The 26,551-nt window shown below is 42.4% G+C and overlaps 2 protein-coding genes across 4 annotated transcripts; both read right to left on the bottom strand.

The window, feature by feature from the left end:
* Positions 1-346: 346 nt before the first annotated feature.
* On the bottom strand, positions 347-7,498 carry b3gnt3.4 (UDP-GlcNAc:betaGal beta-1,3-N-acetylglucosaminyltransferase 3, tandem duplicate 4). Its single transcript, XM_027025883.2, has 2 exons — positions 7,251-7,498; positions 347-2,746 (listed from the first exon to the last, which is right to left on the bottom strand). The coding sequence occupies exons 1-2, from the start codon at positions 7,273-7,275 to the stop codon at positions 1,617-1,619; spliced, it is 1,155 nt and encodes a 384-aa protein (XP_026881684.2). The 5' UTR covers positions 7,276-7,498; the 3' UTR covers positions 347-1,616.
* A 1,438-nt stretch (positions 7,499-8,936) lies between these two features.
* On the bottom strand, positions 8,937-26,520 carry LOC113587295 (very low-density lipoprotein receptor-like). Of its 3 annotated transcripts, XM_035521798.1 has the most exons (14): positions 26,300-26,520; positions 24,378-24,544; positions 23,533-23,904; positions 23,225-23,344; positions 22,351-22,476; positions 22,069-22,240; positions 21,100-21,315; positions 20,885-21,003; positions 20,499-20,638; positions 17,241-17,385; positions 12,303-12,377; positions 11,864-12,042; positions 9,926-10,037; positions 8,937-9,738 (listed from the first exon to the last, which is right to left on the bottom strand). In XM_035521798.1, exons 2-13 carry the CDS (start codon positions 24,436-24,438, stop codon positions 9,975-9,977), a joined length of 1,788 nt encoding a protein of 595 aa, XP_035377691.1. In that variant the 5' UTR covers positions 24,439-24,544; positions 26,300-26,520; the 3' UTR covers positions 8,937-9,738; positions 9,926-9,974. The 3 variants fall into 3 exon arrangements, with proteins under 3 accessions (XP_035377691.1, XP_035377692.1, XP_035377693.1); XM_035521799.1 differs by lacking the exon at positions 9,926-10,037; XM_035521800.1 differs by lacking the exon at positions 9,926-10,037 and having other exon boundaries at positions 11,856-12,042; positions 26,300-26,407.
* Between the last annotated feature and the right edge of the window lie 31 nt (positions 26,521-26,551).

Genomic DNA, 26,551 nt, shown 5'->3' with positions numbered 1-26,551 from the left:
TCTGTGAACTCAAGCCCTGTTTGTTGAAGACCCATCTACTTTCATCTGAGCATTGTGGTACACACTGAGCATGGTTTCAGACATGTCTACTTGCTATTGGTGTTCTGGGATACAAACCAACATGGTTTTGTCTTGCAGAAGACAGGGACACAGTCTCACTTCCTGGTCTAAAAAGCAGGTATGTAGCTAAAGCACGGCGCTGCCTATGAAAACTCCCAGTCTCTTCTGTGCTTTGGTAGTGACATGAAAACATGGGCAGCATTTTTTAAAAATAGATATTTTTATTTTAAAATTAAATTCATAATAAATATTAATCTTTCATCTTAGTTTTAAGGTAAATGGAAAAGATCAAATAAAATACATTGAAAAATATTTGTTTATTTTTTAAGCATTATTTTTCATTAGTTTAGGTGAGAGTTTTGGTTAGTCATCCCTCCATCACTGGAGAGAGAGCCGAGAAATACAGGAACCGGTGAGGGGTCAGCATGGAGTTGGGTGTGAGACACAGAATATAGGGACGTTTGGGAGTTTAAACGGGGAGTAATAAGCAAACAAGAGTCTCAGGCATGGTCTTTCTCCCCAGCTGGAGTTATTCCACAACTCTACTAAAGCAAACTTCTCCCAAACCTATTCCACAACATTGAATCATCTGATGGGAGTATGATAATCACTGGGGCTGTATGGTGGGATGGGGGACAAACCCACACATCTTAAGACCGCATATAATTGAATACTGGCTTGATGTATCTCTTTCAAACATTCTTTTGGAAGTACAAATAGCACAAAAATAACCACTCTGCTCTTTTCCGGTCCTCTTTCTTTGTTCCTGTAACAGATACAGACTATCCTCACTCTGCTCAGTATAGCAGTTGCCTGCTTTGTTACGAGGCTTTTGTTACTTCAACAGCTGAATGTTCTTCTGGCACATCTGTGCCATCTAATACATTGGTGTGACTTAACCCCTGACTTACCCCCTGACATTAAGGTGACTTAACCCCTGACTTACCCCCTGACATTAAGGTGACTTAACCCCTGACATTAATCCCTGCCATTAAGGTGACTTAAACTACTGACACTGACCCCTAACATTAATCCCTACCATTAGGATAACTTAACCCCTGACATTGATCCCTGATATTAATCGCTGCCATTAGGGTGATGTAACCCCTGCCATTAGGGTGACTTAACCCAGATATTAACCCCGGACATTAGGGTGAATTAACACCTAATATTAACCTCTGACATTAGGGTAACTTAACCCTTAAATTAGGGTGACTTAAGCCCCTGATATTAGGGTGACTTAACCCTTGCTTTGGCCACTAGCTCTCCAAGCACCAAGCTAGTCTACTGAAGGCTCCCAGTTACTGTTTAGGGTAGCTAGCAACAACTCTACTAGCTAATTTATCAAGGCAGGCTAGCCTCTGCCTAAATACTAGCTTCAAATTCTTGAGTTAGCCTGCTAACTTATCCCAGTACTAAAGTGTAAATTAAAGTTTATAAAGTTAAAAAGTATTTTTATAGTCACTATTAAATCTTTCTGAAAGTACTAGTGAATATTTATGAAAATAACTTCATAAATATTTGTATCTAAACCCATCACATCATTTATAATGCATTTAAAGAATCTTTCCACATTCTAAATCATCCTGGTGGATTTCATGCCACATGAGAAAAATCTGGTGAGGGAGGAACCTGTGGACCAGGAGTATCTCTCGGTAGTAGCAGGGGTCGAATGAGTCCACCTTCTGAGAGGGAATATGCAGACCAGTAGTCCTCACACCCATGTGTGACTCAGGTTTGAGACCGGCCTTTTCCAGACACATGCCTATGTAAACATCATCGATGGGCATCAGGGTGATGGACTGGGACATATTGTGGATAGTCCTGGCAGTGAACCGTGAAAGCAGAAACCCACCTCCGCCACAGTAGGGCGGATAGTGGTCTGACTCCTGCACCTGGACTGGGATGTAATATTTACTGCCAGAGAACCGGACAGGCCGCTCAAACAAAACGTGTCCAACATACAGGTGTTTGTTTCCATCCCCGTCGCCCTGCTCTTTCAGATACTCCACCATGTTATCTGTGTTGGCGAAAATGTCATCATCTCCATTGAGCAGGAAGTGTGCATTGGGACACCATCTGTCCAGCCACTCCATGAACAGGACTTGTTTCAAGGTGAGGTTGAAGAAGGAATCCTTGAAGTCCCACTGCAGAATGTCTTGGTGTTCACGGTTCTCCAGCCACAGGAGTTTGTTCAGCCTCATCTTCTCGTAGCCATCTCCACTGGTCCCAGACAAGAACACCGTGCGAATCTGTTTGCCATTCTGCATCCTCTCTGCTGCCCACGTTTTACGCAGGACCTCCCTTCGCTCGTAGTTCGCCGGAGAGCTTTTGATGACCAGCAGAAGAAACACGTGTGCAGAATTCTGTGGACCACCACACTTATTGGGAACGTTCAGCAGCATTGGGAAATAACGGCAATGGCGGTAAAACAGGAAGTCTTGGATGTGAAGTGGCAGGTTGGAAAATCTTGTGAGCTTAGAAGCAGAAACATTTCTTTCACATTTGGTAGGAGGTTTTTTTGTCTGAAGCGGCTCTGCTGACATGAGTTCAGTTTCCTGATACAGTTCTCCAGTCTTTTCCTTATTGGTGACTTGCAGATTTGGCCCCAGCATTATAACCAAACACAAAGCGCCCATGGCAAGCAGAGCAGCTACTCCCACCTGTTGTCGACTCATCTTTTTTCCTGTAAAGAAGCATACAATTTTTATCAGTGAGGCATCAGAACATGGTGCAACAGTGTAAGTTGTACTTTTATCATAAAGTCAGTTTATACATCTGGGCCAATTGGCAAATGTTCATGAGTTCATCAAATTGTTATAAACCCTAATTCTATACCCTAATAAACCAATACAGACATCTTTTTTTTTTCTTGGGAATCAGCAGCACAACATCTATAACAAGTCTTTGCCACTTTTTTTTATTTACAACTTGAGAAAACATTCCAAATACAATCTCTTATGCAGAATGAGTCTGTTTGAACAAGTGATTTCTTCCTGAGGCTCTGAGGTGTGGAAGTAAACATGGGATCATATTTATTTACAATTATGAGATTTTGCTAACACTTTTATCAAAAGCGATTTACCATTATGACTGAATACACGTGAGCAATTGAGAGTTAAGGGTCTTGATCAGGGGTCTAACAGTGGCGGGGCTTGAACTGGCAATCAAAGTGGCAGAGTCACTTAGACTCTGTTAACTCTAATCTCCATATGACAATAAGATGGCATTATGCTTCAATTCAAACTAACAGCTTTATGCCTGATTGCTGAAACGTGTCTGTCTTAAATGAGATGTAGGTTCCAGGTAAGATAGACACCCCAATATCCTCAGACCCAAAGGTGAGAAATGACTTATGCTACCTGGAGCCTGACAGTCACGAGGAAACACAACACGCTACTGCATGCATGATAGCACCAGTTGCACATATTTAGGGATCTAAGCTTGGTGTGTTTGATCATCTTGAGGAGGGAGACCTGATGCCTGATGCAGTGTCAGTGCCCCTATCTCATTATGATGTTACTTTATACATGTCTGAGTAATCCTACACTCCTACACCCTAAACTGTTGGAGGTGCAGCGTAAACATCAAAATACAGGTCTAGGTTAGCAAGACTGGGCCAGACCACAGTGATCTGTAAAGCTCATCAAGAAAAGTGATTCCTCTCTTTTTTTCCTGTCTTTACTCTGTGGTTCATGTTAAACACAAGAATGTTAGCTGGAGATTCTAGATTACAGGTTCTAGATTCTAGTTACAATCAACAATTGTTGACAACACTTTTGATCCTTGATCTGGGGATGGGGATTCAGAATACTGTATTTTATTTTATTGGTTGTTAACAGTGAAAAAAAAAGAGTCCTTGACTACTGGACATATTTATATAGCAAATATAGCCAATTCATTCCTCAGAGAGACCATGGTCTCTGTTTTTTGACTGGTCTGCTTGTTTATCCTATATATAAAATCTTTATATTTGCATTAGTCAATTTTTCCACTTTTATTATTAATTTAAATAAACTGTGAAATATGTACAACATCATAAAAACAAAAATAATAATGGCATCAGCACAGTCTATTAGGTGCCTGAGAAATCCAGTTTAAAAAACTGTGTTCTGGGACACAGATCAGTCTGCAAACCGCTCAATTACACTCAGCCACGCCCATCTAGACCCAGCCTATTATTGTTGACCTCCTGACTACACCCATATAGACCCAGCCTATCATTGCTGACCAAATGACCCGCCCATCTAGACTGCCTTCATTGGAACACCAGCTCAATCTGCCTGTTATCATCAAATCACTTCCCCCTACAGAGGTCCTCACTTCCTCTTGGTCTCTGTGCAGTAGTGCATATCTTGTGTCAACTCACTGAGCCACTTCCTGGTAGTTTCTCTTGTCGCTACAGTTTGGACCTTTAGTCCCAGTTTCCCCCCTTTCTATTTTTCGATTATGAATCTGAAAGACTGAATTACATTCTTGGAAGAAATTTCTAAACGCCTGAAGGTAATGTGTTTAACTATTCAAACAATAATATGCAGCCATCATACCTCTCAGGAAGGAAATGTGCTCTGACTCCTAGTGCTAGAATGACTACAGTTACAAAAAGCCACCCACTAGCCCACTCATCTGCTGGCTCCTGCCTCCAATGCAAGGTAAGTTTATCAACTTCAAGCATGACCATCAGAACTGGTAGAGCAACAGTAAATGAGATGATTCACTATGATGGATAAGAAATCTTTGGATTGAACCCTGCTCAATACAAAACATTTTTTGTTTTTATTGTAAAATAAATATATATTGTACAACCATTGTCTAAAATTGTCTAATGAGTCACTAATGTTTGGTGAGAAGGAGGGGTGATATCCGAAACATACAAAATCAATCCAAGAACAGCAACATAAGATGCTGGAAGAAACAGGTACAAAATTATCTGTATCAACAGTAAAACGTGTCCTATATTAGACACTGAACTGGAGGGGCTCTCAGTAAGGAACAGCTCCAAAATCGCCTAACTGTTTTAACTGACCTAAGAGAGGAAATGTGTATTAGGATTATGTGTCAAGAATTGTGAAAAACTTAATGAATGAATATGGCTAAGGTGTATGTAAACATATGAATTCAACTGTATATAGAAACAATGTGTATGTGTATTTGTGTATAAATTTGAAGAAGAATCCAGGTGAGTAACGAGTGTACTTCAATAAAAGTTGTAGATAGTCAAAAGTGCAGTGAAATACACAAGGTTTCCTGAGAAATGGGATGTTTCAGACAGAGGTCCTTTATCAGCTGTGCAAACAAAGTGCTTCTCAAATTATAGGAGGTGGATCCTGTTTCGAAAAAGTAGATGTTTAAGTTATAACATTAATTCCATGGGGTTCTAAAGTTCTTTTTCTTTGAGTTTCCAAACTTAATTGCTGTCATGGCAACAAGTGGCTAGGAAAATAGATAGTAGCAGCTCAGTGGTTAATGTACTTGACTAGTAATCAGAAGGTTGCCAGTTAAAGTCTCATTACCACCAGGTTGCCACTGTTGGGTCCCTGAGCAAGACCCTTAACCCTCAATTACTCAAGTTGTATTCAGTGATAACTGTAAGTTGCTAAATCATATAAAATGGATGTCATTAATGCCAATGTCCATTAGCATTACAGCTTTGCCACTGGGAGGGAAAAAAATTCATTTATCATGATGGTCTAAATGTGTTCAATATAATGATCATCAATATTGTTTCTCCAATGGAAATATTCATTTATATACTTTCATTCATTCCTTTCCCTACTTTTTATTGCAGAAACCAATATAGATGTTTGGTTTGCAATGTTTGGTTTGCCATTTTTTCAGTTACATGTCTGGGCATATGCTAAAGTTTGAGGTTTACCAACCTTTTTCTTTTACCACTGGTAAAAACGTCACTGGTTTCTGGTTAGGAAAAGACTTTGTAATGCTTTTGGTTACAGATTTACATTTACATGTAAAATAAAAAAAAAAACTGGCAACCTTCATCTTACTAGTCGAGTATCTTAACCTCTGAGTCCATGTATTCAGAGGGATTATGCCTTGGAACATCTCCAAGTCTCCCACTGTAAGAGAATTATTGTAGTTTGATGATAGCATCTACATTTCATTCATAGAGTTGTATTACAACTGGTTTGTCCTGTTTGAGCCTTTGTTAACTAAAAGTGTGATTTCCTTTACAAAGGTTGGGTGGGGGGAGCAGTTTGGAACAGCGCCTCAGTGCTGGGTCCGGTTGCCTCATTGGGGAGTTTAATACGTTTACTCAGCTAGTAAACTAACTTTATCAAGTTAGTGAACCCAGATGCTCACTAGAGAAATGTAAAAGAAACAACATATAATAAACGTCGCCTTTTGAACGTCATATAGAAATATACACAAACGTAGCTACATAACATATAGCCCCAGCTATATGGGAAGCGTCCTTGTTATTTGAGGGCACAGGGTGGATTTTATAACAACAATAATAATAACAACCTTTATTTATATACCACCTTTCATACATCAAAGATGCTGTACAAACTGCTTTAGAGTACAAAGTTAAAACAGGTTTGTGAGAGAACTTTCGTGAGTATAGCTACATCAAAATACCGGGTAGAGTATAGCTACATGAAAATGCCGGGTTGAGTATTTGCAGAGGCAGTCATCTCCTCTTCCAGTTTCATGCTTTTTGTTGTTGTTGTTGTTGTTTTAACTTTGTACTCTTGCTTCCTGTGAACTGCACTTGTTCTCTGATACTCAAACCCCTGAACCTGCCACAGACTACATGTATTTTATATGAGCGAGCGTAATCCAGCGCGAGCTACTATTAGCCCTAACTGTTCATTTTTTCTCCCCATGTTCTTTGGCATGTATCACTGATCAGATTTAAATTGAAATAAATAAACAAATAAATAACAATAATTTCTATTGAGAAACGGTACTTAAAAGCGATTCTATTCTTACACCTCACTCATTTTTAAAACGATTGTCTCAAAATGCGCAATGTCCTAAAGTGAAGATAAAAGGAACTGTACCGCAAGCCTGTAGTAGACTAGATCTTCTGGATTATTTGATCAGTCGGTAATCGTTTTCAATATTGCAAAATATCAAACCGACATATGTTTATTAATTTATTATTATTATTATTATAACGTCCAGATATCATCACGTACTGCAACAGCAGAAGAAAGTTTACTTACTGCAAATCTGCCCGAATGTGTGCATGTTCGGGTGATGTTTCCTGTGTAAAAATGGTAAATACAACACATCTAGTACAAACTAAATTAAAAACGAACAATTTTACCGAACGTTGAACGTAATTCACGTAAAAAAAAGTCAAATAAAGCTGTTTTCTTCAGAATAATCGCCATCATAAACCTGCCCCCCCCCCAGTTTTAATAATAATCTCACCCTGTATTCAAATCTCGTGATTTTCGACTAGCGATTAGAAACAGACGAGCTCTCCTCCTCGAGTGTCGTTTCACCGAGTGCTGTCATACCGGCTTTTCTAACTGGTGGATTAGCGCTCGTGGGAGTGCCTCGAGCAAAGACAGACCAGATGCTCAGCGCGAGGCCAGGTGTTCTGTAACGTGTTCACGAAATGTTGTGAAGTCCGAGCATGAAATCAAATCTTAACCCGAGTGCTTGGCTCTGCTGGTACTATTCTATATAAAACACTACTTCGCTGCACAAGCAGCAGTGATCAATTTAATACCTGCGTGCGTGTGACTGTAGGCTGCATGCACTTTCCCTCGCGCTCCGCCTCGTTCCGTTCCGTGCTGACAGAAGCGCGCACGCGGGGACCCACGTTTACCCAGGCACCTGACGCTGCCGCTGTCTTTGGCCTCATTCGGACGGGATGCATTTTACGTTGGAAGGTGGACTAAAGTCATTACTACCAGCCTTCTTCAGTGATTATAGTCTGAATACGCGCTCTCGTGTCATTAGATTCCGGCGCCTTGCATTCTGTAAAACGAGCCATATATAACCTCAGGTTATATTAATCCCGTGTGAATCGATATGTGTGTATGTATTCCGTCATATTTTTGCGGTCTTTCTTAAGTATGGTAGTGCTCGAAAAGGAATTTAGTTTCATGGTGCATGACCCAGATACGTTGGGCTGTATGTGGTAAATGTACAGCACTCATTTACATTTACGGAATTTATCGAACTTACAAAAATGCTTTTTCATTTACTCATAGAATGTATTCGAGCCAGTAGAGTAGGTTCGAGTTCAATATACAATTAAACTAGAATGCTGTTGAAATACAGGGATCAATGCTGAAGCCTAGAATTGCAAAACATAAGCGTTACACAACAGTAGACAACAATAAGTGCAACAAACTAGTACTTATTGTAGGGTATTGAGCTTTAGCTAGTCAACACAGGTGCACGATCAGTGGTCATTTAAATATTACACAAATCGATGGGTCTTCAGTCTGTATTTGAAGACTGCAAGGGACCCTGTTCGTTCCACCATCTAGGAGCCAGGACAGAGAATAGTCTCCATGCTTGTCTGAAGTTGCAGTAGTCAAGCTTTAAGATGACTAGAGACTGCACAAGCACCTGGGCAGCTTCCTGCAAGACTGGGTCAGATTTTAAACCCAAGTTGAGAAGGACAACTGGTTGTCCAAAGTTATGCCCAGGATATGAGTCATTATATTATATTCTAATTATATTTTCCCAACAAGAGTGAAATGACAATTCCTGACATTCCCCCCCCCCAAAAAAACATACACGGTGTTTGGTTGTATAGTTTCTAGTTTTAATACTGACTCTCAAGGATCAACATTTTAAAGGAAAACAAATCCAAAGCATTCATCTTTCATTTCAGGAGAGGGAAACAAATATGAATTCCCGGGGGGGGGGGGGGGGGGGGGGGGGGGGGGGGTGTTCTCTCAAATCATCAGCAAAACAGAGTTACGTTCACTAAGATGATGGCTTTAACTGCCAGGGAGTCATACTGATAAATATCAGAGTTGCATTAGATAACTGTAGGTTACAGATTGGGTTTACACCTGCAAACCTGATCTGACAAACAAATCAGGTGTTCAGGTAATGAATGAAAAGTCCTCACTGACAATGTAATCTAGCTTTAAAATTCATCTTAGTGAAAGTCTCACCAGCTTTTAAGAGTAAAACAGAAATAAGGACAAAGCAAACATGCCATACAAACAACTCAGACCAGAGTACAGTTGCAAGAGCAGTCAGCCTGGTAAAGATAACTTATTTCACTGGTATTTAGTGCACTTCATCTCCTGTGAGTGATGCTTTCCTCTCAACACCCTCACAGCTCTGATCAACCACTGATCCATCTCAGAACATACACAAGCTAATAAATACAAAGAACAAACTACAAAGAAGAAATATACAGCAGGTTCAGTATCACAAGTACTGATTAATAAACAAATCTGATTCAGCAAAAAGGTGAATCAAAGTCAGTCAAACACAATGAGCAAGAAGAATCATGAACAGATGATTTATACACAAGTGACTCGGGATCTGCCCCAGATACCAGATGACCACGGCAGAGCCAACAGCAAGGCAGAATTAACAAAGTATAAATTAAATAAATCTCCCCAGACATTTCTTTTTTTGCAAAAGAAATGGCTTTCAACCATTATCACACACCCACACTCTCTCCCTCTGGTCTCTCCATGGTCTCACTTCCAATCACGTGTCTCCACTCTGAAAACAAAATATACATTTATGACTTTATGGTAAACGTTCATTAGTCTCCACTGCAAAGTACTATATCCCTAACATGATTATAATTTATAATGATTAAAACCCAGCACAGATGGTGTTTATGAGTTTGTGCATTTTCAGAACAAAAATGTAGTAAATCCAGTGGGGAATCTACTCTCATTCATACCAGTAAAACAGTCCTAAAAATGTGAAATGCTTTCTGGAAAAGGTGTATGTCAATTGTCAACCATGAAAAGGCAAGTTTTTGGGTTACTGAAGTCAAGGTCAGAGCTGAGGTACTAAAAATAGAGACAGACAGAAGGCGGAAAGAAGAAAGTAGAAAAAAAAGGAAGTATGAAAAAACTTCCTGATATCTTATTTTTTGCATGTTTGTCTCACTTAAATGTTTCAGTTCAACAAACAAATGTAAATGTTAGACAAAGATAAGTAAACAATGCAGTTTTTAAATGAAAGGTTTATTATTAAGGGGGAAAAAATAAATCCAAACATACATGGCCCTGTGTGAAAAAGTGATTGCCCCCTAAACCTAATAACTGGTTTGGCCACCCTTAGCAGCAACAACTGCATTCAAGCATTTGCGATAACTGGCAATGAGTCTTTTACAGCGCTGTGGAGGAATTCTGGCCCACTCGTCTTTGCGGAATTGTTGCAATTTGGCCACATTGGAGGATTTGAGCATGAACCACCTTTTTAACAAAAACAAACAAAATGAAGACTTTGGAGTGGCCTAGTTATTCTTAAGCCATTCAGAAGTGGACTTGCTGGTGTGTTTTGGATCATTGTCCTGCTGCAGAACCCAAGTGCGCTTCAACTTGGTCACAGATGGCCAGCCAGCCATTCTCCTTCAGGATTTTTTTGGTAGACAGCAGAATTCATGGTTCCATTTACCACAGCAAGTCTTCCAGGTCCTGAAGCAGCAAAACAGCCCCAGACCATCACCACCACCATATTTTACTATTGGTATGATGTTCCTTTTCTGAAATGCTGTTACTTTTATGCCAGATGTAATGGACATACACCTTCCAAGAGTTCAACTTTTGTCTCGCAAGTCCACAGAGTATTTTCCCAAAAGTCTTGGGGATCATCAAGATGTTTTCTAGCAAAACTGAGATGAGCCTTTCTTGTTCTTTTTGCTCAGCAGTGGTTTTCGTCTTGGAACTCTGCCATGCAGGCCATTTTTGCCCAGTTTCTTTCTTATGGTGGAGTCATGAACACTGACCTTAACTGAAGCAAGTGAGGCCTGCAGTTTTTTGGATCTTGTCGTGAGGTCTTTTGTGACCTCAGGGTAATTTGTCAGCCTGCCACTCCTGGGAAGGTTCACCACTGTTCTATGTTTTCGCCAATTGTGGATAATGGCTTTCACTGTGGAGTCCCAAAGCTTTAGAAATGGCTTTATAACCTTTTCCAGACTGATAGATCTCAATTACTTTGTATCTCATTTGTTCCTGAATTTCTTTGGATCACAGCATGATGTCTAGCTTTTGAGGATCTTTTGGTCTACTTCACTTTGTCAGGCAGGTCCAATTTAAGTGATTTCTTGATTGAGAACAGGTGTGGCAGTAATCAGGCCTGGGTGTGGCTAGAGACATTGAACTCAGCTTTCCAAAGATGTGATAAACCAGTTAATTTATGTTTTAACAGTAGGGGGCAATCACGTTTTCACTCAGGGCCATGTAGGTTTGGATTTTTTTTCCCTTAATAAAAAAACCCCTTCATTTAAAAACTGCATTTTGTGTTTACTTGTGTTATCTTTGTCTAATATTTAAATTTGCTTGATGATCTGAAACATTCAAGTGTGACAAACATGCAAAAAAAAAAAAGATATCAGGAAGGGGGCAAACACTTTCACACCACTGTATATTATAAATAATATAAAATATATATATTTATTGTGATGCAAAATCCAAGAGTGCAGAAGAACTGTGGAATGTAGTCCAGTCAGCTTGGGCTAGAATATCACACACATACATTTGTGTTATTGCTGGGTTATATATAAAGTGACATGTAAATTAGTGACATGTATAAGCTTTATGCCCTGACAAAGTATAATATAAGAGAGACAGAGTGAGTGTGAGTGAGTGTGTGTGCGTGTAAACCTTCACACTTTGACAGGCTGTGTTTTGGTGTGTCCAGTCGGTACAAGGAGGTCCTGAGACTCAGTACGAGTCATCAAAGCATCATCATCAAAGCCAGTACGAGAGGAAGAGGAAGAGGAGGAGGAGGACGATATTTGGCTGCTCCACCACCATGTCAGCAGACCCACCAACAGCACACTGAGGAAGACTGGACAGAGGACACACCCACACAAAATGACAGCCAGTATAAGATGCCTTGGGAGAATAACACTGATATAAGTACAAACCTTCCAGAAGACATACATGCATTTCAGCCTGGTATCTTTCAGATGATTGTCATTGCCAGTCTTTTAGAGTAGAAAACTTTTCTTCTTATACTAATCATGACTACTCCTAAGGGCAACGTCTAGAATCGAGCAGCATGCAGCTGACCAATCAAGGCAACTGTGTCAGAAACAATAAACCCACCAATCAGACACAGAATCCAGGTGAAGGTAGAATCAACAACTACAGGGGGACCCTCAGTGGCAGACAGCATTTTGCCTGTGAAAGTGAGAAAAAACAACATGTAGGGTTATCAATCAACATGTATTCATATGAGGATATCAATCAATAAATAAACCTGTATTTATATAGGGTTACCAATCAATCAATAAGCCTATATTTATATGGCACTTTTTATAATCAGGTCCAAGCCCCCTGTAAGCAAGCCAAAGGCAACAGTGGCAACGAAAAACTAAGAGCACGAGGAAGAAACCTTGAGAGGAACCAAGACTCTGGCCTACACCAGACACCACAAAAGAATACAACTTAAGCAATAAAAAGCCAAGAAAAACAACAGAAAGGGAAAGAAACCAGAGGGTGGGTGTCAATTGAATGTTATACTCTTAACTTCCTAACAGTTAAGAGTATAAACAACGCTTGTTACAACTGCTTTAATTCGGGACGCAGGCACACTAAACCAGGTTCAAAACATATTCCCTCAACCTTTTAGTAAAACCTGTGTCACATCAGTGACCAAGCATGCAAGGACACCAGAAACCATCCCAGTGCTGCCAGCAGATGAACTGACCCCACCTACTCCCACAGACGCAGATATGACTCACCCATCTGATCAGCTTGACTTAACCATAAGATGGTGTAAACCAGTACGTGTTGGGAGTAGATCAGTGTTTTGAGAGCGTGTCCGAGTGCTGGTCATAAGCTGAGGGGCCTTATGAGACAAAGTGTGATGATCTGCTGTGTGCGTCAGGTTGGACATGTTCAATATGACACAGCCGAGGCACACCTTGTAGAGTTATAAGTCAGGAGAAGTATTTTGTAAACAATGGAATATTTCCCTGGCAGCTAGTGCAGAGATAACAGAATTATAATATGGTAATATGAGTGATATGCCCATATACTGATGGGATGGAAAATAAAGTAATTAGACTTAATTTATTAAAAATACATACATACAATACAGTAGTTATCTTCTCTTCAGTATAGGATAGTATGTAATAGGGGTCCAATGCTGATGTATACATTATTAGTCGATCAAAAAAGATTTCAGAGGAATAAGTAAGTCTTACAAAACCTAATAATAAACTTCCAGGTCCAGAATCCTGGCACTTTAACACCGACAGGTTCAGGACGAAGACTGGGTTAGATGACAGATGTAGCGCCTCTTGTAAGTCTACCATTAAAAAGCAGTTAGCCTCAGTGTTTTGTGGAACTGCTGGGATGCATTTCGGTGAACAGGGAAAACCGTACCTTCATGTTGCCACCTTTACCCTACTCACCTACAACCAAAAGGTGTGGGTGGGTGAAGGCTTAACCCATGGAAAACCTGACCAGCTCATCTCATTCCAAAATCACACCAGAGAGCACATTCTGTTGCATAAGCCAGCGTACGGCATCAGGACATGCGTACCTAACTTCATAAAACTCCTTTGTTCACCATTTGTCTAGCCTAAATCAGTGTTTAACTCAGTAAACATGAAAATAACCCAGCCATGCATCAAAGCCATCCACCCAAACCTGTGTAGTTCAAATCAGTCTAAATTAGAACACTGTTAAAGACCCATCATCACTAATATGGAGAGGGGCTGACCTTGGCAATGGTAAAGGAGAGTGCGAAAATATAATGTAAGCATTAAACTGAAGGGCCCTCAAACTGAAAATACCAGTTAGACCATCTGAATTATCAGACTAAGGCATGATCTTAGCAATGCACCTCAACAGGTTTGACTTACTAGCAATATAACAACAACTGAGTGTTAACAGTTCAAAGAACAGAACGGAGTTGCGTTTCCTCAGAAGGGAAAGGACCAAGGTCTCAGAACAAGTATGACAGTCAGGCTGCAAGTATATCAGTTTACCTACATCCCTCGTGACACTTGTTTCTGAAGTAATGTATAGAATGCTGTGTGCTGAGGAAGAAAAACAAAAAAAAAAAAAACAGCAACCAACATCAGAACCTCACCCATGAAGCAGAGTGGAACCGCGCACTAGATGTAGACACAGCGAAGTGTTTCCATCCCCCAACCTAAATTTGGGCATATAAAGCACCAATTTGCCAGTGCAAATGTCTGACTTGCTTTTTATAGAAACAAGGCCAATCAACCACAACCGTTTCACCACATAAAAGCTTCAGAATGACTGGCAGTACAATCCGTATGTAAAGACGCACTAATACAAAAACAGAGCACAACCAAGATGAAGTTTTCATTGTTACGATCTACTGTGTGGCGTGTCTGGCATTTTGTTTATTGTAAGTGTTATATGTTTATTCATTTATGCATCTTCAGTCTCTGATGTTTTCCCCTCACATGAGGTATTTCTCACTACGTGTGCTAAACTATGTGTTCATATGTTACAGTGTCAATGTGTGCTAATCTAGAACTAAATCCACCAACACATATTTGCAGCCAACCACAGGTCATTTACAGCTCAGAACGTTTGATCTTTACAGTAACAATTTCTAAAAGTAAGACCCAAACCAATTACAATTAGTATACAGCCAATCATGTTTTAGGAATGGCTTTTTCACAAAACATCTATCCTAAATTAGTCAATTTTTGAGTTTTTGTTTTTTTTTAAAGATGTAAATTCCTGTAAACACCTTCAAAGTTTAGTCTTAACAGCGAGTTGCGTTTCATTCTGCTCTGCACAGCCTAGTTCATTTCATGAGGTTCTCTTTAGCAGACTGTTTGGGCTCACTGTTTCCAGAGCAAACCTAACACCCACAGAAGTGACACAGTCTGTGCATGTCACTGGGCCTCACTGTGTATCCATGATGCACAAACATCTAACAGCAGCCAGCTTAAAGAAGGGGCTTAGTGTACAGTGCTGCTCGGTGACCAAGGCTACGCTGCACCGGTACCTGCTAACGCCTCTCCAAAGGCACACTTCACCTGCGGATTCATTACATAATCGATTCGTTTTAGAAATTGAAGGTGCCAGCTTCCCTTGAGTTATAGTGCTAGCCTAAGCACAGGTTAGCGTCTCTGAATGGCACTCTGAAAAATCCCATTAAAAGAATACTCGAGTAGAGTGTGGGAACTCAGTGTTTAAAACTTGCCATGAAGCCCACAAAAAAAAAAAGGTTAAAAAGAACATAAGCCTAAGTATAGAATATAAGCTGAAAATGCACTTTATTTACAAAAATCTTAACTTAAACCTTAGCAATACCAAGACTTCAGCAGGTTTAAGATAAACTTCAGTTAAATCCAAGATGCAATGATTTAGCAGCAGACGTAAGATTCATAAATTAAACAGAAAAGGAGAGCGTCAAGATGCAGGGTTTGAGAACACAGCGTGGGCATTTACTAACCCAAGCGACTTTCTCGGGTTTAAAACACTAGTTAAAATCTAAACCACAGAAAAGCTTCTCTCAAGACACATTAAGCCCATCGTGTGCTTGATTAGGGTTTTTCGAGCTCCATGAGGTCCGACAGATTCCACCCCACCATGCTGCACCCAGGCCGTCAGCTCTCTTCTTCAAAACCAGTCTCGCTGGTCTCAGCGACATGTGCGGTTTCCTTGCTGGTGGTTAAAATGCAAGTTATTTATTCTCATCAGCAGCAGTTCAACACTCCAGCCCAAACCCCCCACCACATCTTTTCTAAGTCACAGTTCCACTCGTCAACAGTGCAGGATGTGAGCGAGTAGGGTTTGTGGTTGTAAAGATGTCAGCCGTGTCCGCCCCTACACACTCTCTGGTGGTGCTTGTTTTTCTGGTGCTTTTTTCACACATCACAGCTCTCCCATTTACTCTGCATCTAAAGTCTTTGAAATTGTTTCCCCCCCCCCCCACTTATCTTCTTTATTCCCTATGCAAGTGAATTATCATAAATCTAATTGTCTCAAATATTTTAGGTGCATTTGAGAATGAAACCCAGTAGACAGTGAAGGTATGTTTGTGGAGCTGTGTGTTCTCAGGAACACTTCCTCAATTAAGATTTCGCATTAGAACAGCCTTGCCATGAAGGCGCGTAGCACAACGTGTCTGCGGCTGATGTGTGTCAAAGCAACATCCCCATGAACCCCAGGACCCAGAGTTTCCCAGCCCAACACTGGCCAGGGAATCACACTGCCTCCACCGGCCTGCCTGCTTCCCAGAGTGCATCACTTGCCCGGCTGTCCACATGATGCAAAACAAATCGTGCTCAGACCAGGCCACCTTCTTCCACTGCTCCACAGGGGTCAGCATGGGCACTCTGATTGGTCTGTGGCTACACAGGGGTCAGCATAGGCACCCTGATTGTAGCCACAGACTAGAGTCCCATATACCGCAAGCTATGATGTGTGTGTGCACGCGCTACAGTCGCTTTTCATCAGACCACACGGGCCTTCACTCCTCACCAGCACCCTGTTGATGGTTCACTGGTTGTCCATGCTGGGATCCCGTTGGTAGGTACTAACCACTGCACACTGGGAAATTTCCTTCAGGAGACGCTCTGTCTTCTACAGTCTCAGTTTGGTCCTGGTCAAAGATACTTTTCTGCTTCCAACTTTATGAACTGGCTGCCTAACACATTCACCTCACCTGCCGGTGGTTTTAATGTTGTGCCTGATTGGGTATTTTGTGTCCGTATACACCAGACAGCACCCGCCTTCTCTCAAAAACATGGAAAAGAAACAAAAGTAGAAAAGTAGAACTCCTTCTCCACCACCTCCTGGAACTTCAGACAGGATTCGCTTCAACAACTGATGCAGGATCTCTGTCCAAAGCATCCAGTTTCTCCCCCTCCACACGCACAGACACCCAGTCAGTTGTGTCCAGAGTCTCGACTGGTACTGTACTTTTGTTTTACACCTTGCTCAACAATTCAAATTTTCTTTCAAAGCTGTGCTTTTTGAAGGAAGAATAAGTATAGGGATATATTAATGACCAGTGTCCCTCTGGTGGGGGGGCACACACACCTGTGTCCTGGAGCAGCTGGTGGTAGATGACGAGTCCTGCTGGGAAACGCATCCCAGGACTCTGGGTCACCTGCAGCAGACGGCCACTGTGCTTATCAGCACTGCAGACTGAACCAGTCAACCTGTCAGTCCAATACACACGGCTCTTCTCACACACACACACACACACACACACACAGTGTTACGTTTCCTAGATTTGAATATGTAAATTCAGATCGAGTTAAACAAAACGCACTATTAAAGTCACGCTACCTCACACACTCGTCCTGAAGAAACAGCCCCTCTAGTGACAGAAGGTTTTCAGGCTGACTGGACTCTGCAGCTCCTCACAGGTTTCTAGGGCAACCCGTTACTGTTGCTTACGGACATTCATGTTGTAGAGAATCTTTACAAGAAATGCTGTTTCTGCCCCCAGAGACCTGCTGCTAATGCACTGTATTTTTTGCTTGACATTTTCCTTTATTTTCATATTTCATTGCTTTATTATTCCATTTCTACAATAAGTTCCCATAAACCACTTTATAAACCTTCTTTTAAAAAGGTTATTATTATTATTATTATTACACAATCAAACTGCTGCTTTGTTCCAACAGTTGTTGTAAAAGTCACTATATAAATAAACGTTGCTTTGATTTGATTGTTTGCTGTTATCTCCCAAGGTGTGGGCAATGTAGAAAATGCTGTCACACCACATGCCCAGGACATCTTTCATGGTTGCATGTGCATGTGTCAGTATCCAGATCTTGAGAGATGTGGTTTGGCAGGGCTTCAGAAGGAAACAAACATGAGGTCAGGAATGCCGCCTCACCAAGTCTACACGAACGGGTTCCAGAAAAGCGCTCTGCTTCTGATGCATCATGTAAAACATGTTCAATATCCCTCATCTTGCATTCCACAGTGCTTACTGACAATGACAACGATTGTTGCATAGCAATCAATGATGACGTATAATTCTGGGTATAAAGCGGTGCTTCACACACCAACAGCTCTTGGCAGGATACCGCTGAGCACTGAAGGAGACCCCCCACCACACACACACCCACCTTGGCCAAACCATTCAACATGCACACCACTGGTCAGGCAGGAGTACAGGTGCTAACAGTCCAACAGTAGACTACAGGCACTGTCCATAAACTTCTCAGGGTTGGATATTTAGGGAACACATGTCACTGAGTTCAATAAAGTAGATACATACTATTACTGTACAGATTAAAGTACGTTTAGCATATGGACAATTTCGTATGGGAGGGGAAAACCTACCCAGGCAAAATCTCACAGGATCTTCAAAAGAACTCCGACTGAATTGCCAATTGCTTTTGCATAGAGGACCAATACAAACAGGTTTAATTTTGCACCCCCTTTAGGTGAGTCACCTGAACTCAAAGTGTGTGTTTGTTTAAGAGCACAGCTGAAGTTCATTATCAGACTTCACAAGAACAATATCTGTACGCGTGGGATTTTTCAGGTCATGTGACATTTTACGCAACGGTGTTTGCTTAGACCCGCTGAACCCGTCTGTGCACATGAATAAGAGAGAGCCCCAGCTCTTGAGTCATATCTCTAGAGTGACATATCTGCTAGGTCTGCGACCAAATGTTAATTAGTAAATCAGGGAAACAATGCACTTACAAGATTGTTACATGCACATATGCACACACACAGAGATAGACACTAAGGTGCATCCACACACACAAATGGGCTCAATCATAATTTTAGAAGAAAAGTGATAACCAGACACTAATACACAATGGTGGTGTCTCCCAAGCATTCTAGAGTGGGAGGATTTAACAAGAAATGAAAAGGTGAGAGAGAAGACTATGGCTGGATGAATGATGCTTCTCCAATGACCAAATGAACAAAAACAGATCAGAAAATGGCTCCTCAGGTTTCTGAACACAAGTGCTATCAGAAGTGTGAGTGTGGAAGAGCTGGCTGTAGCTTACTGACTGAGAGCTCAGCAGAGCAGCGGAGACCCACAGAACCAGACCAGTGGAATGGACGAACAGAACGGTACCGTGAGTACAGACGGCAGGAATGATCAGTGGGTCTGGGTTGGGGTCAAACCCAAACAATGTACCGCATATGGTTCTGTAGACGCGTGTCCCTCTATTGCTAATGCTGCAGCCAACATGGCTGCACAAAGACTGCAGCGGAGTACAAGATCACTTCTTCTGCAGAACAGATCTGAACCACTTCAAAGCCTCGTCATAGCGATAACAAAGTGCCCGTTGGCCTGCGCACACAGCAGACATCCTGCTATAGGAGACCGCTCCTTCAAGGGTGTGACATATCAGACACTCACTGTCAGCTGAACATCACAGTCCTTGAGGTATGTAATAAACCGCTAACACCACGGGTGGACCGCACAACAGCAAAAAGGCTCATTGTGCATGTCAAGCGTGACGCACAAAAGCAGAAGTCGGAGCTGTTAAAAGAGGGATTTATCAGTCATCACATGCCTGCATGAAGAACAAATATTTTCTCAAGGCTACTCTGATTACGGAAATGTCTACACAAAGGCTGCAGGTCTAACAACCTAAACTTTGCTGAAAATGTTGACCTTACTGGCGCAAACACTCACGGACTCCCCTGCATCAACGGGTTTCATCACTCCAGAGCCACAACCCCCACCCCACCCCCACCCCCCACCCCATATGTGAGGTTTTCACATGTTCTCAAGGCAGCTCCTTTATTGTAGGGCTCAAAGTTCATCTTGTTTTTCTCCATCATTATGAATTCTGACTCTCATTGCCTGCTCCAATTTTTGTACGACAATGTCAAGGAGGGTTTTGTCTAATTTATGTCAGGGGCCCAAATAATGGGGATTTCTAAACTTCATCAGTGCTATTTATTAGGGATTTATTATGTTTGCGTTCTTCTTCTCTTCTCATATCCTCATATTACGTATAAAACAGTCATTTGCTCAATCCTGTTTACTTTTTTTATTCGTCTAGATCTTAACATGTTTACGTGGCAGTTCATTCATGTTTATTTTGCCATCTCAAATTCCAGTTTACATTTCCAGGAGATCCTGGTAAGATCAGAGCTTCTTTGTCCGGTTCACTGCATGTACTGTTATTTACACAATTCATCTGTCAACACCCATAGGTGGACCCTAGTAAACAGCACGAGCCAATCAGCACACTCTATCTGGGGCCTCAGCGTACTTTTAAAACTGATGTTCTGACTGAATAGGAATACTCTGTGTGCACCTTTGGAAGCAGCCTGTAGATGGCAGTGTGTAGCGGTAGTGTGTACCTCGAACACCGCCAGGCCAAAGGGTTGGTCTACATAGCCGTTCGATTCCACCACCGCTTTCCGGTGCTGCCCATCGAACGTGATCCTCGATATCTCACGAAACTCAGAGTCAGCCCAGTACAGCAGCCCCCGTGGAATATCTGACAAATAACAGAATAAAAAATAAAATGTCTACATATATGCAGTCAGCAAAGAGTCTATGAACTGATCAAATCAATCTGCAGCACTTGTTTAAAAATCTTAGGGTTCAAGTCACCATTCATGTTCGATTCCCCATAAACTCTGGGGGTGGATAACAGGGATGTTTTTAATAGCAAACGTCCATCTGTACTGCGTATGGGTCAGCCCACACAGAGAAGGACAGAATGGGCAGGGTGTGGTCTAACCCAGAGCGATGGAGACAGGCTTGCGGAGGTCTGAGGTGACCAAGGCTCTTCTGTCCTGGCCATTGAGACCCGCTCGTTCAAGCCGGGGAACTTTCCCGCTGTCTGCCCAGAACAGGAGCCTGGGGTGGCGGGGTGTTACCACAAAACACACAAAAATAAAAATCACAGTGAAAAAAGTGAAGGCCATTTTGTAGTGCAGGTAGGGAAGCTTTTACCCGAGCAGAGGGTGGACAGCAACCGCTGTGGGCCAGGAGAGTGCAGCAATAAGGACCCTACGTGCCGACCCGCCCAGCGTAGCCATGTGCAAGCTTCTAGTACTGGTGCTGGTCCAGTATAGGACGTCATGGATCCAGTCGACGGCCAATCCCACAGTTCCCTTGGTGCCTCTGAAATGCACTACAGGCCTTTTATCCGCCGCATCCAAAGACAACCTAAAAGACCAATCAGGAAACAGACCGAGATCACGATCGTAAGACTGAAACACCAACCATGAGTTCAACCAAGTCGTCATCACATATACTCAGTACCAACACAGCAGCTTAAACTGATTGCCAGTGTAACGGAATCATTGCAGACAATAATAAAATTTGTCACGTAGCCTTGGTCATTTTTCTAAATCACCAAATGCTGTGGTCATTAAACCCATGATCAAGAAACTTTCATCCCAGTGAACTTGCTAACTTTAGGCCTGACCAAGCCTTTATTACAAAAAAAGAGTTTCAGTACAGCTATGTACCTGCAAAAAATACTAATCTTTGAATCTTTACAACTTTATTTTGATTGATTATCCTATATAAATACATTCTGACTGCTTGACCTTTAGAACACGCCATCTTCACTAATGTTTCTGTCCCTCCAGCTCTCTCGGCTATTTTTACTCAATTTCCCAAGTGATTCATAAAGCACAGTTATGATCAGACACGTCACCTAATCCAGATGTTCACAGCCAGGAAATGTCTGAACCAGAGTCAGGCTTGGTACAGGAAGCTCAGACAAAACATTTCTGGAACTCGCCAGATCAAGAAAGATGCTAAATTGTGCAGGAAATACAAGAACGGAGCAATGAACTATATAGTCATCGTCGTCGTCATCGTCATCACACTCAGGATAAGAGGTTCAGGCTCAGGAAATCTGTTTGAATGATCCAGGTTCGAATGGATCACAGCTTCAGGGAGCTGCTCTACCTGTAAATGTATGGGTGTTCAGGGTTGCTCCAGAAGAGGGTGCTGTTTGGTATGTGAGCTGCGATAGGCCCAGGAGTTCCCGTAATGCTGGCGATTTGCTCCCATGATGAATCTGACTTTCCCATCCAGCCAATCCCCTCACTGCTGCTGAACACAAGTCTAGCTGCATCACCTACACACACACACACACACACACACACACACACACACTCGGATACACTGCGCTTTTTATAAGGATAAAATACACAAACACAGCAGAATGAGAAGAGCGGAACGTCCCACCTGTAGCCACGCATCGGCCAGTCTCCAAGTTCTTCACGTATCCTTCATGACAGTCGCAGGTAAAAGAGCCGTTGGAACTGACACACGTCTGATCGCACACGTCTGCATCCCAACACAGATCCGCCTCTGTTGGGCAAAAAGGGGACAACACCTTTACAATTCTAAACCATCAACAAGCTGACTTACACACAGCAGATCACAGCTAACTGTAAGGCTTCATAAACCAGAGAACAATGGTGCTGCTTCTCTAATAATAATAATAACACTGCAGTTTCTGTTCTGATATTGGTGAGGCTTCAATACTCTATACAATACTGCTAGTGCAAGATCCTGACTCAAGGCGCTTTCAGCTGCAGCGTGAACGTAAACTAAAAGCTCTGTTGGTGGCGTCCATCATTTAACAACCAATATCACCTGCTGCCATCTATGTGATGGCTGTAGAGTGCCACCTGGTGGCGTTCTATTGGTTTGCAAGGAAATCCAGAACCTGGTATCAAAACATCTTCCTCCGTTTCTCCTGCGCACTAGCCTGGTGCCAGCGAGGAGACTGACAGCCCTCAGCTCCAGTCTGAAGCCTTCAAAATACTTCATCTTCACCACCACACCTCCTCGTGGCCTGTGACTGGTCACTGAACACTGTCTCTCACAAATCAAGCCCTTAAAAATATCGCCTTAAGACAAACTTTACTGTAGCTGCGCAGAACTACTCCGCTGCAATACTGTAGATTTCCAGCAGGGGTGCTGACGAGCATTGACTGAGTCTCATCAGCAGGAGGTTCAGGGGGCCACTTTAGGAGGGTCCGTCTTCCACAATAGACGGCAGGCCCTTCGCAAAGCTCAATTACCAGAATAAGATGATTAATTAATATCTCACCTTCGCAGTGTACATCTCTCACCAAGCGCATGCCTGCCGGGCAGTCACACACAAAGCCCAACGGAAGGTCCACGCACATATGGGAACAGCCACCATTATTGATCTCACACTCATTCTGATCTGGAGAGTAAATGATAAAAGCCATCGGGGGGGGCCTTTAAACATTATGGCATCCAAACTCATTTGTATATGGTTGGGCATCTTTGTTACTGATACTAATGCAATACAGTACTTTAGCAGAAATATCGTACACAGTATCAATACTGGTGTCAGTATTAGCATCAGTATCTCTAGAAGCGCTTCCTTACTGCAATTCTTCTCGTCACTGCTGTCTTCGCAGTCGCTGGAGCCATCACACCTCCATGAGTGAGGAACACACCGTCCGTTGGAGCAACCAAACTCGGAGCTGCTGCAGCCTTGCGGCCTCGGGCCGGCAGGGGGCGCACACGCCACTGCATGCTCATCCGCGCCGTCTGCGCAGTCCGGCCGGCCGTCGCACACGGCTGAAGCTGGAACGCAGCGCGCTGCTGCCGCACAATGGAAGGCGTCGGCGGTGCAGGTCGGGCAGGACGCCTCGTCACCGCCGTCGCCGCAGTCATCGAAGCCGTCGCAGCGCACGCTGAGCGACACACACCGCCGGTTGCCGCACGTGAACTGCTCGCTGCTGCAGCCCTGCACACCTGATGGCGCATGTGTGCGTGACGCCCCATTATGGACCTTCACCTCGTGTGCAGTTGACAAACATGGAAAAACATGTGTGTGGCGCTGGTCTAATCAGGCCAGGATTACTATTCTAAACACAGTCGGGAGTTGTCACAGCGTTCAGGCACTAGAGGCTTGCTGGCCAGCCACGTGAATGTGTGCTCGTCCTTAACGTGAAGGTAACGTGCTATGCCCCGTCACCTTGCTGAGCGAGCTTGTAGCTTGTGTGCACGCGTCCGGCACCCTGCAAATACCGCGCAACTACTGTGCGCGTGCTACCCGTTCGTTTCGTCAAAGTGACATTTCATTCATTTAAAGTTACCGGTTTGAACAGCTTAACTTTGAACGCTAACCTTAACCCGTGACGTTAAACGGCATTGTCACGTTTTTAATAAGCAAATGCGTATAGCTGCAGAGTGTAAGACAGAATAAACGCTAAATCAGTCCTTACCTGCTGCGAGTCTTAAAGACAGGAGACCGGTTATCAACAGCGCAGCGACACGCCGCTCCATGCTTCACCCAGCGCAGCCAAGTGTCGCGAGAATGTGACGCACAAGAGCTCGCTGTTAGCGACGAGTTTCTTTTTAACAAAGGGTGGTGTGTTGAGCTCTTTGAAAACTGTTATAACCCAAAAAAAATGGTGGGGTTTAAACAAACTGGCCTATGAATAGAAGGATCAAATAAAATAAATAAGGAAAAAAGCGTGAATAAAATAAATAAAACATTATTGAACAAAATATGTATCTCGACAGTTTAAACACAGTCAAAAGCAAATTTTGGGTTTGTGTCATACTGATCAAATTAAATATAATTGATTCACAATTGAGATAATAATAATAATAATAATAATAATAATAATAATAATAATCCAGTTGTGTGTAGCAGTGGAGCTAAAGGTTGCTTTGCTGTGATTGGTTTGAATTCTAGACTCCACACACTGGTCTGTGCCCAGGGGCCTGAGAGCCCTGCTGGGTTTCTACTATGAGAAGATCTGAGTGTTCTGGGCCTGATCCACACAGTGATCTGTGTGATCTGGATAGTTGTAGTCATGCTTTAAGGTTAGTTCTGTAACTAACTGGAAGTCACAGTGTTGATTTTAGAGCTGCAGTAATGTGCTCTGTTATCTTTGTCCTGGTTAACACTCTCACTGCAGCTGTAGATGTTGAAGGGGCTTTCTGGGGAGTCCCGTTAGGACACCATTACAGTGGTCAACCCTGCTGGAGATAACAGCAGGCACGAGTGTCTCTAGGTCTTGGTGGGACATTAAGACTTTGTTTTCAGCTGGACCATTAAGATGGTAGAGGCTCTGTTGGTAAGGAATTTAAAGCAGCTAGTAAACCAGTGCAGTACTGAAAATGGTGGATAAAGAGCAGGTCAACAAGGCACATGAACCTCCTGGTGTGGAGTTGAAGGATGCAAGCAAAACACGGTTCAAACCGGAGATTCCAGATTCTGACACTGAACTGACTAGTTTTCATGTCATCCATACAAACGGGAGCTCAGTGACAAGCAGAAGAGGGGGACGGGCGGTCTTTGCTATGCACATTAACAACAGATGCGACCACCCAGCACATATTGCTGTGAAGGATAAAATCTATTGTCCAATGTAGAAAAACTGGCAGTGAGTTTAAGGCCATTTTGTCCACTGTGCAAGTTCTCACATGGAGTCACCATTACACTCTCAGCTAACACTGACACGGCATTTATCTGACACTTTTATCCAAAGCAACTGCTCTGTCCGTTTGGGGAAGATCAGAGCTGAACTCCATACGGCTTGTGTCCTATTACATCATGGGAAGGGGAGGGGAGGCTGGATGACACCCAGGACAGAGCACATGTTTTTGGGCTGTGGGAGGAAACCCCCACAGGGAGGACATGGAAACTCCACCCAAACAGGGACACAAACCCAAAACCCTAGCGCTGAGAGGCAGGTTTTCTAACCACCAAGCCACCATGTAGCAAACAAGCCAAATACAAGCTAAATATAACCTGGATCTAAAATAAATACAATCTAAATACAAGTTAAAGACAAGTTAGAGATAGAAGCTAAATACAACCTATATACAAACCAAAGAAAAGCTAAATATTAACTAAATTCGAACTAAATTTGAGGATACGCTAACTACAAGATAAACACAATGCAGACTAAATACAAACTAAAGACAATCTAAACACAAGCTAAATACCAATTACATACAAACTCTTATCTTGCAAGTTAAATACGATAAACACAAACTTAAGATAAATACAACATAAGCTAAAGACAACCTAAATACAAACTAAATTTGCACTAAATGCACGCCAAATATGACCCCAAAAGCAAAGAGACCATGAAGCAGAGTAATATTTAAAACATAAAATGTCTTAACTTACATGATCGCCACCCGTTCTGTAAGAGCAATGTGCATAAAAATGCCTTCACTGTTACAGTAGGAGGAAACCCGAAGGCTTCTGCGCGCGCATTACCCTTCAGAGTGCAAACTTGCAAGTGTTCACGGGGATAAAGGTGTCCGGACCACAGTAAAGGAGAGAGTGGTACAGATTTATCTGGGAGCCTGTCTGATTTATTTGCGATGTGGGTGTTCACCTAAACGATTATCCAAGGATTTCAAAACTGTTGTAGAA

The sequence above is a fragment of the Electrophorus electricus genome, chromosome 23 (assembly GCF_013358815.1).
Source record: "Electrophorus electricus isolate fEleEle1 chromosome 23, fEleEle1.pri, whole genome shotgun sequence".
NCBI lineage: Eukaryota > Metazoa > Chordata > Actinopteri > Gymnotiformes > Gymnotidae > Electrophorus > Electrophorus electricus.
This window is presented reverse-complemented; position numbering and strand designations above follow the sequence as displayed.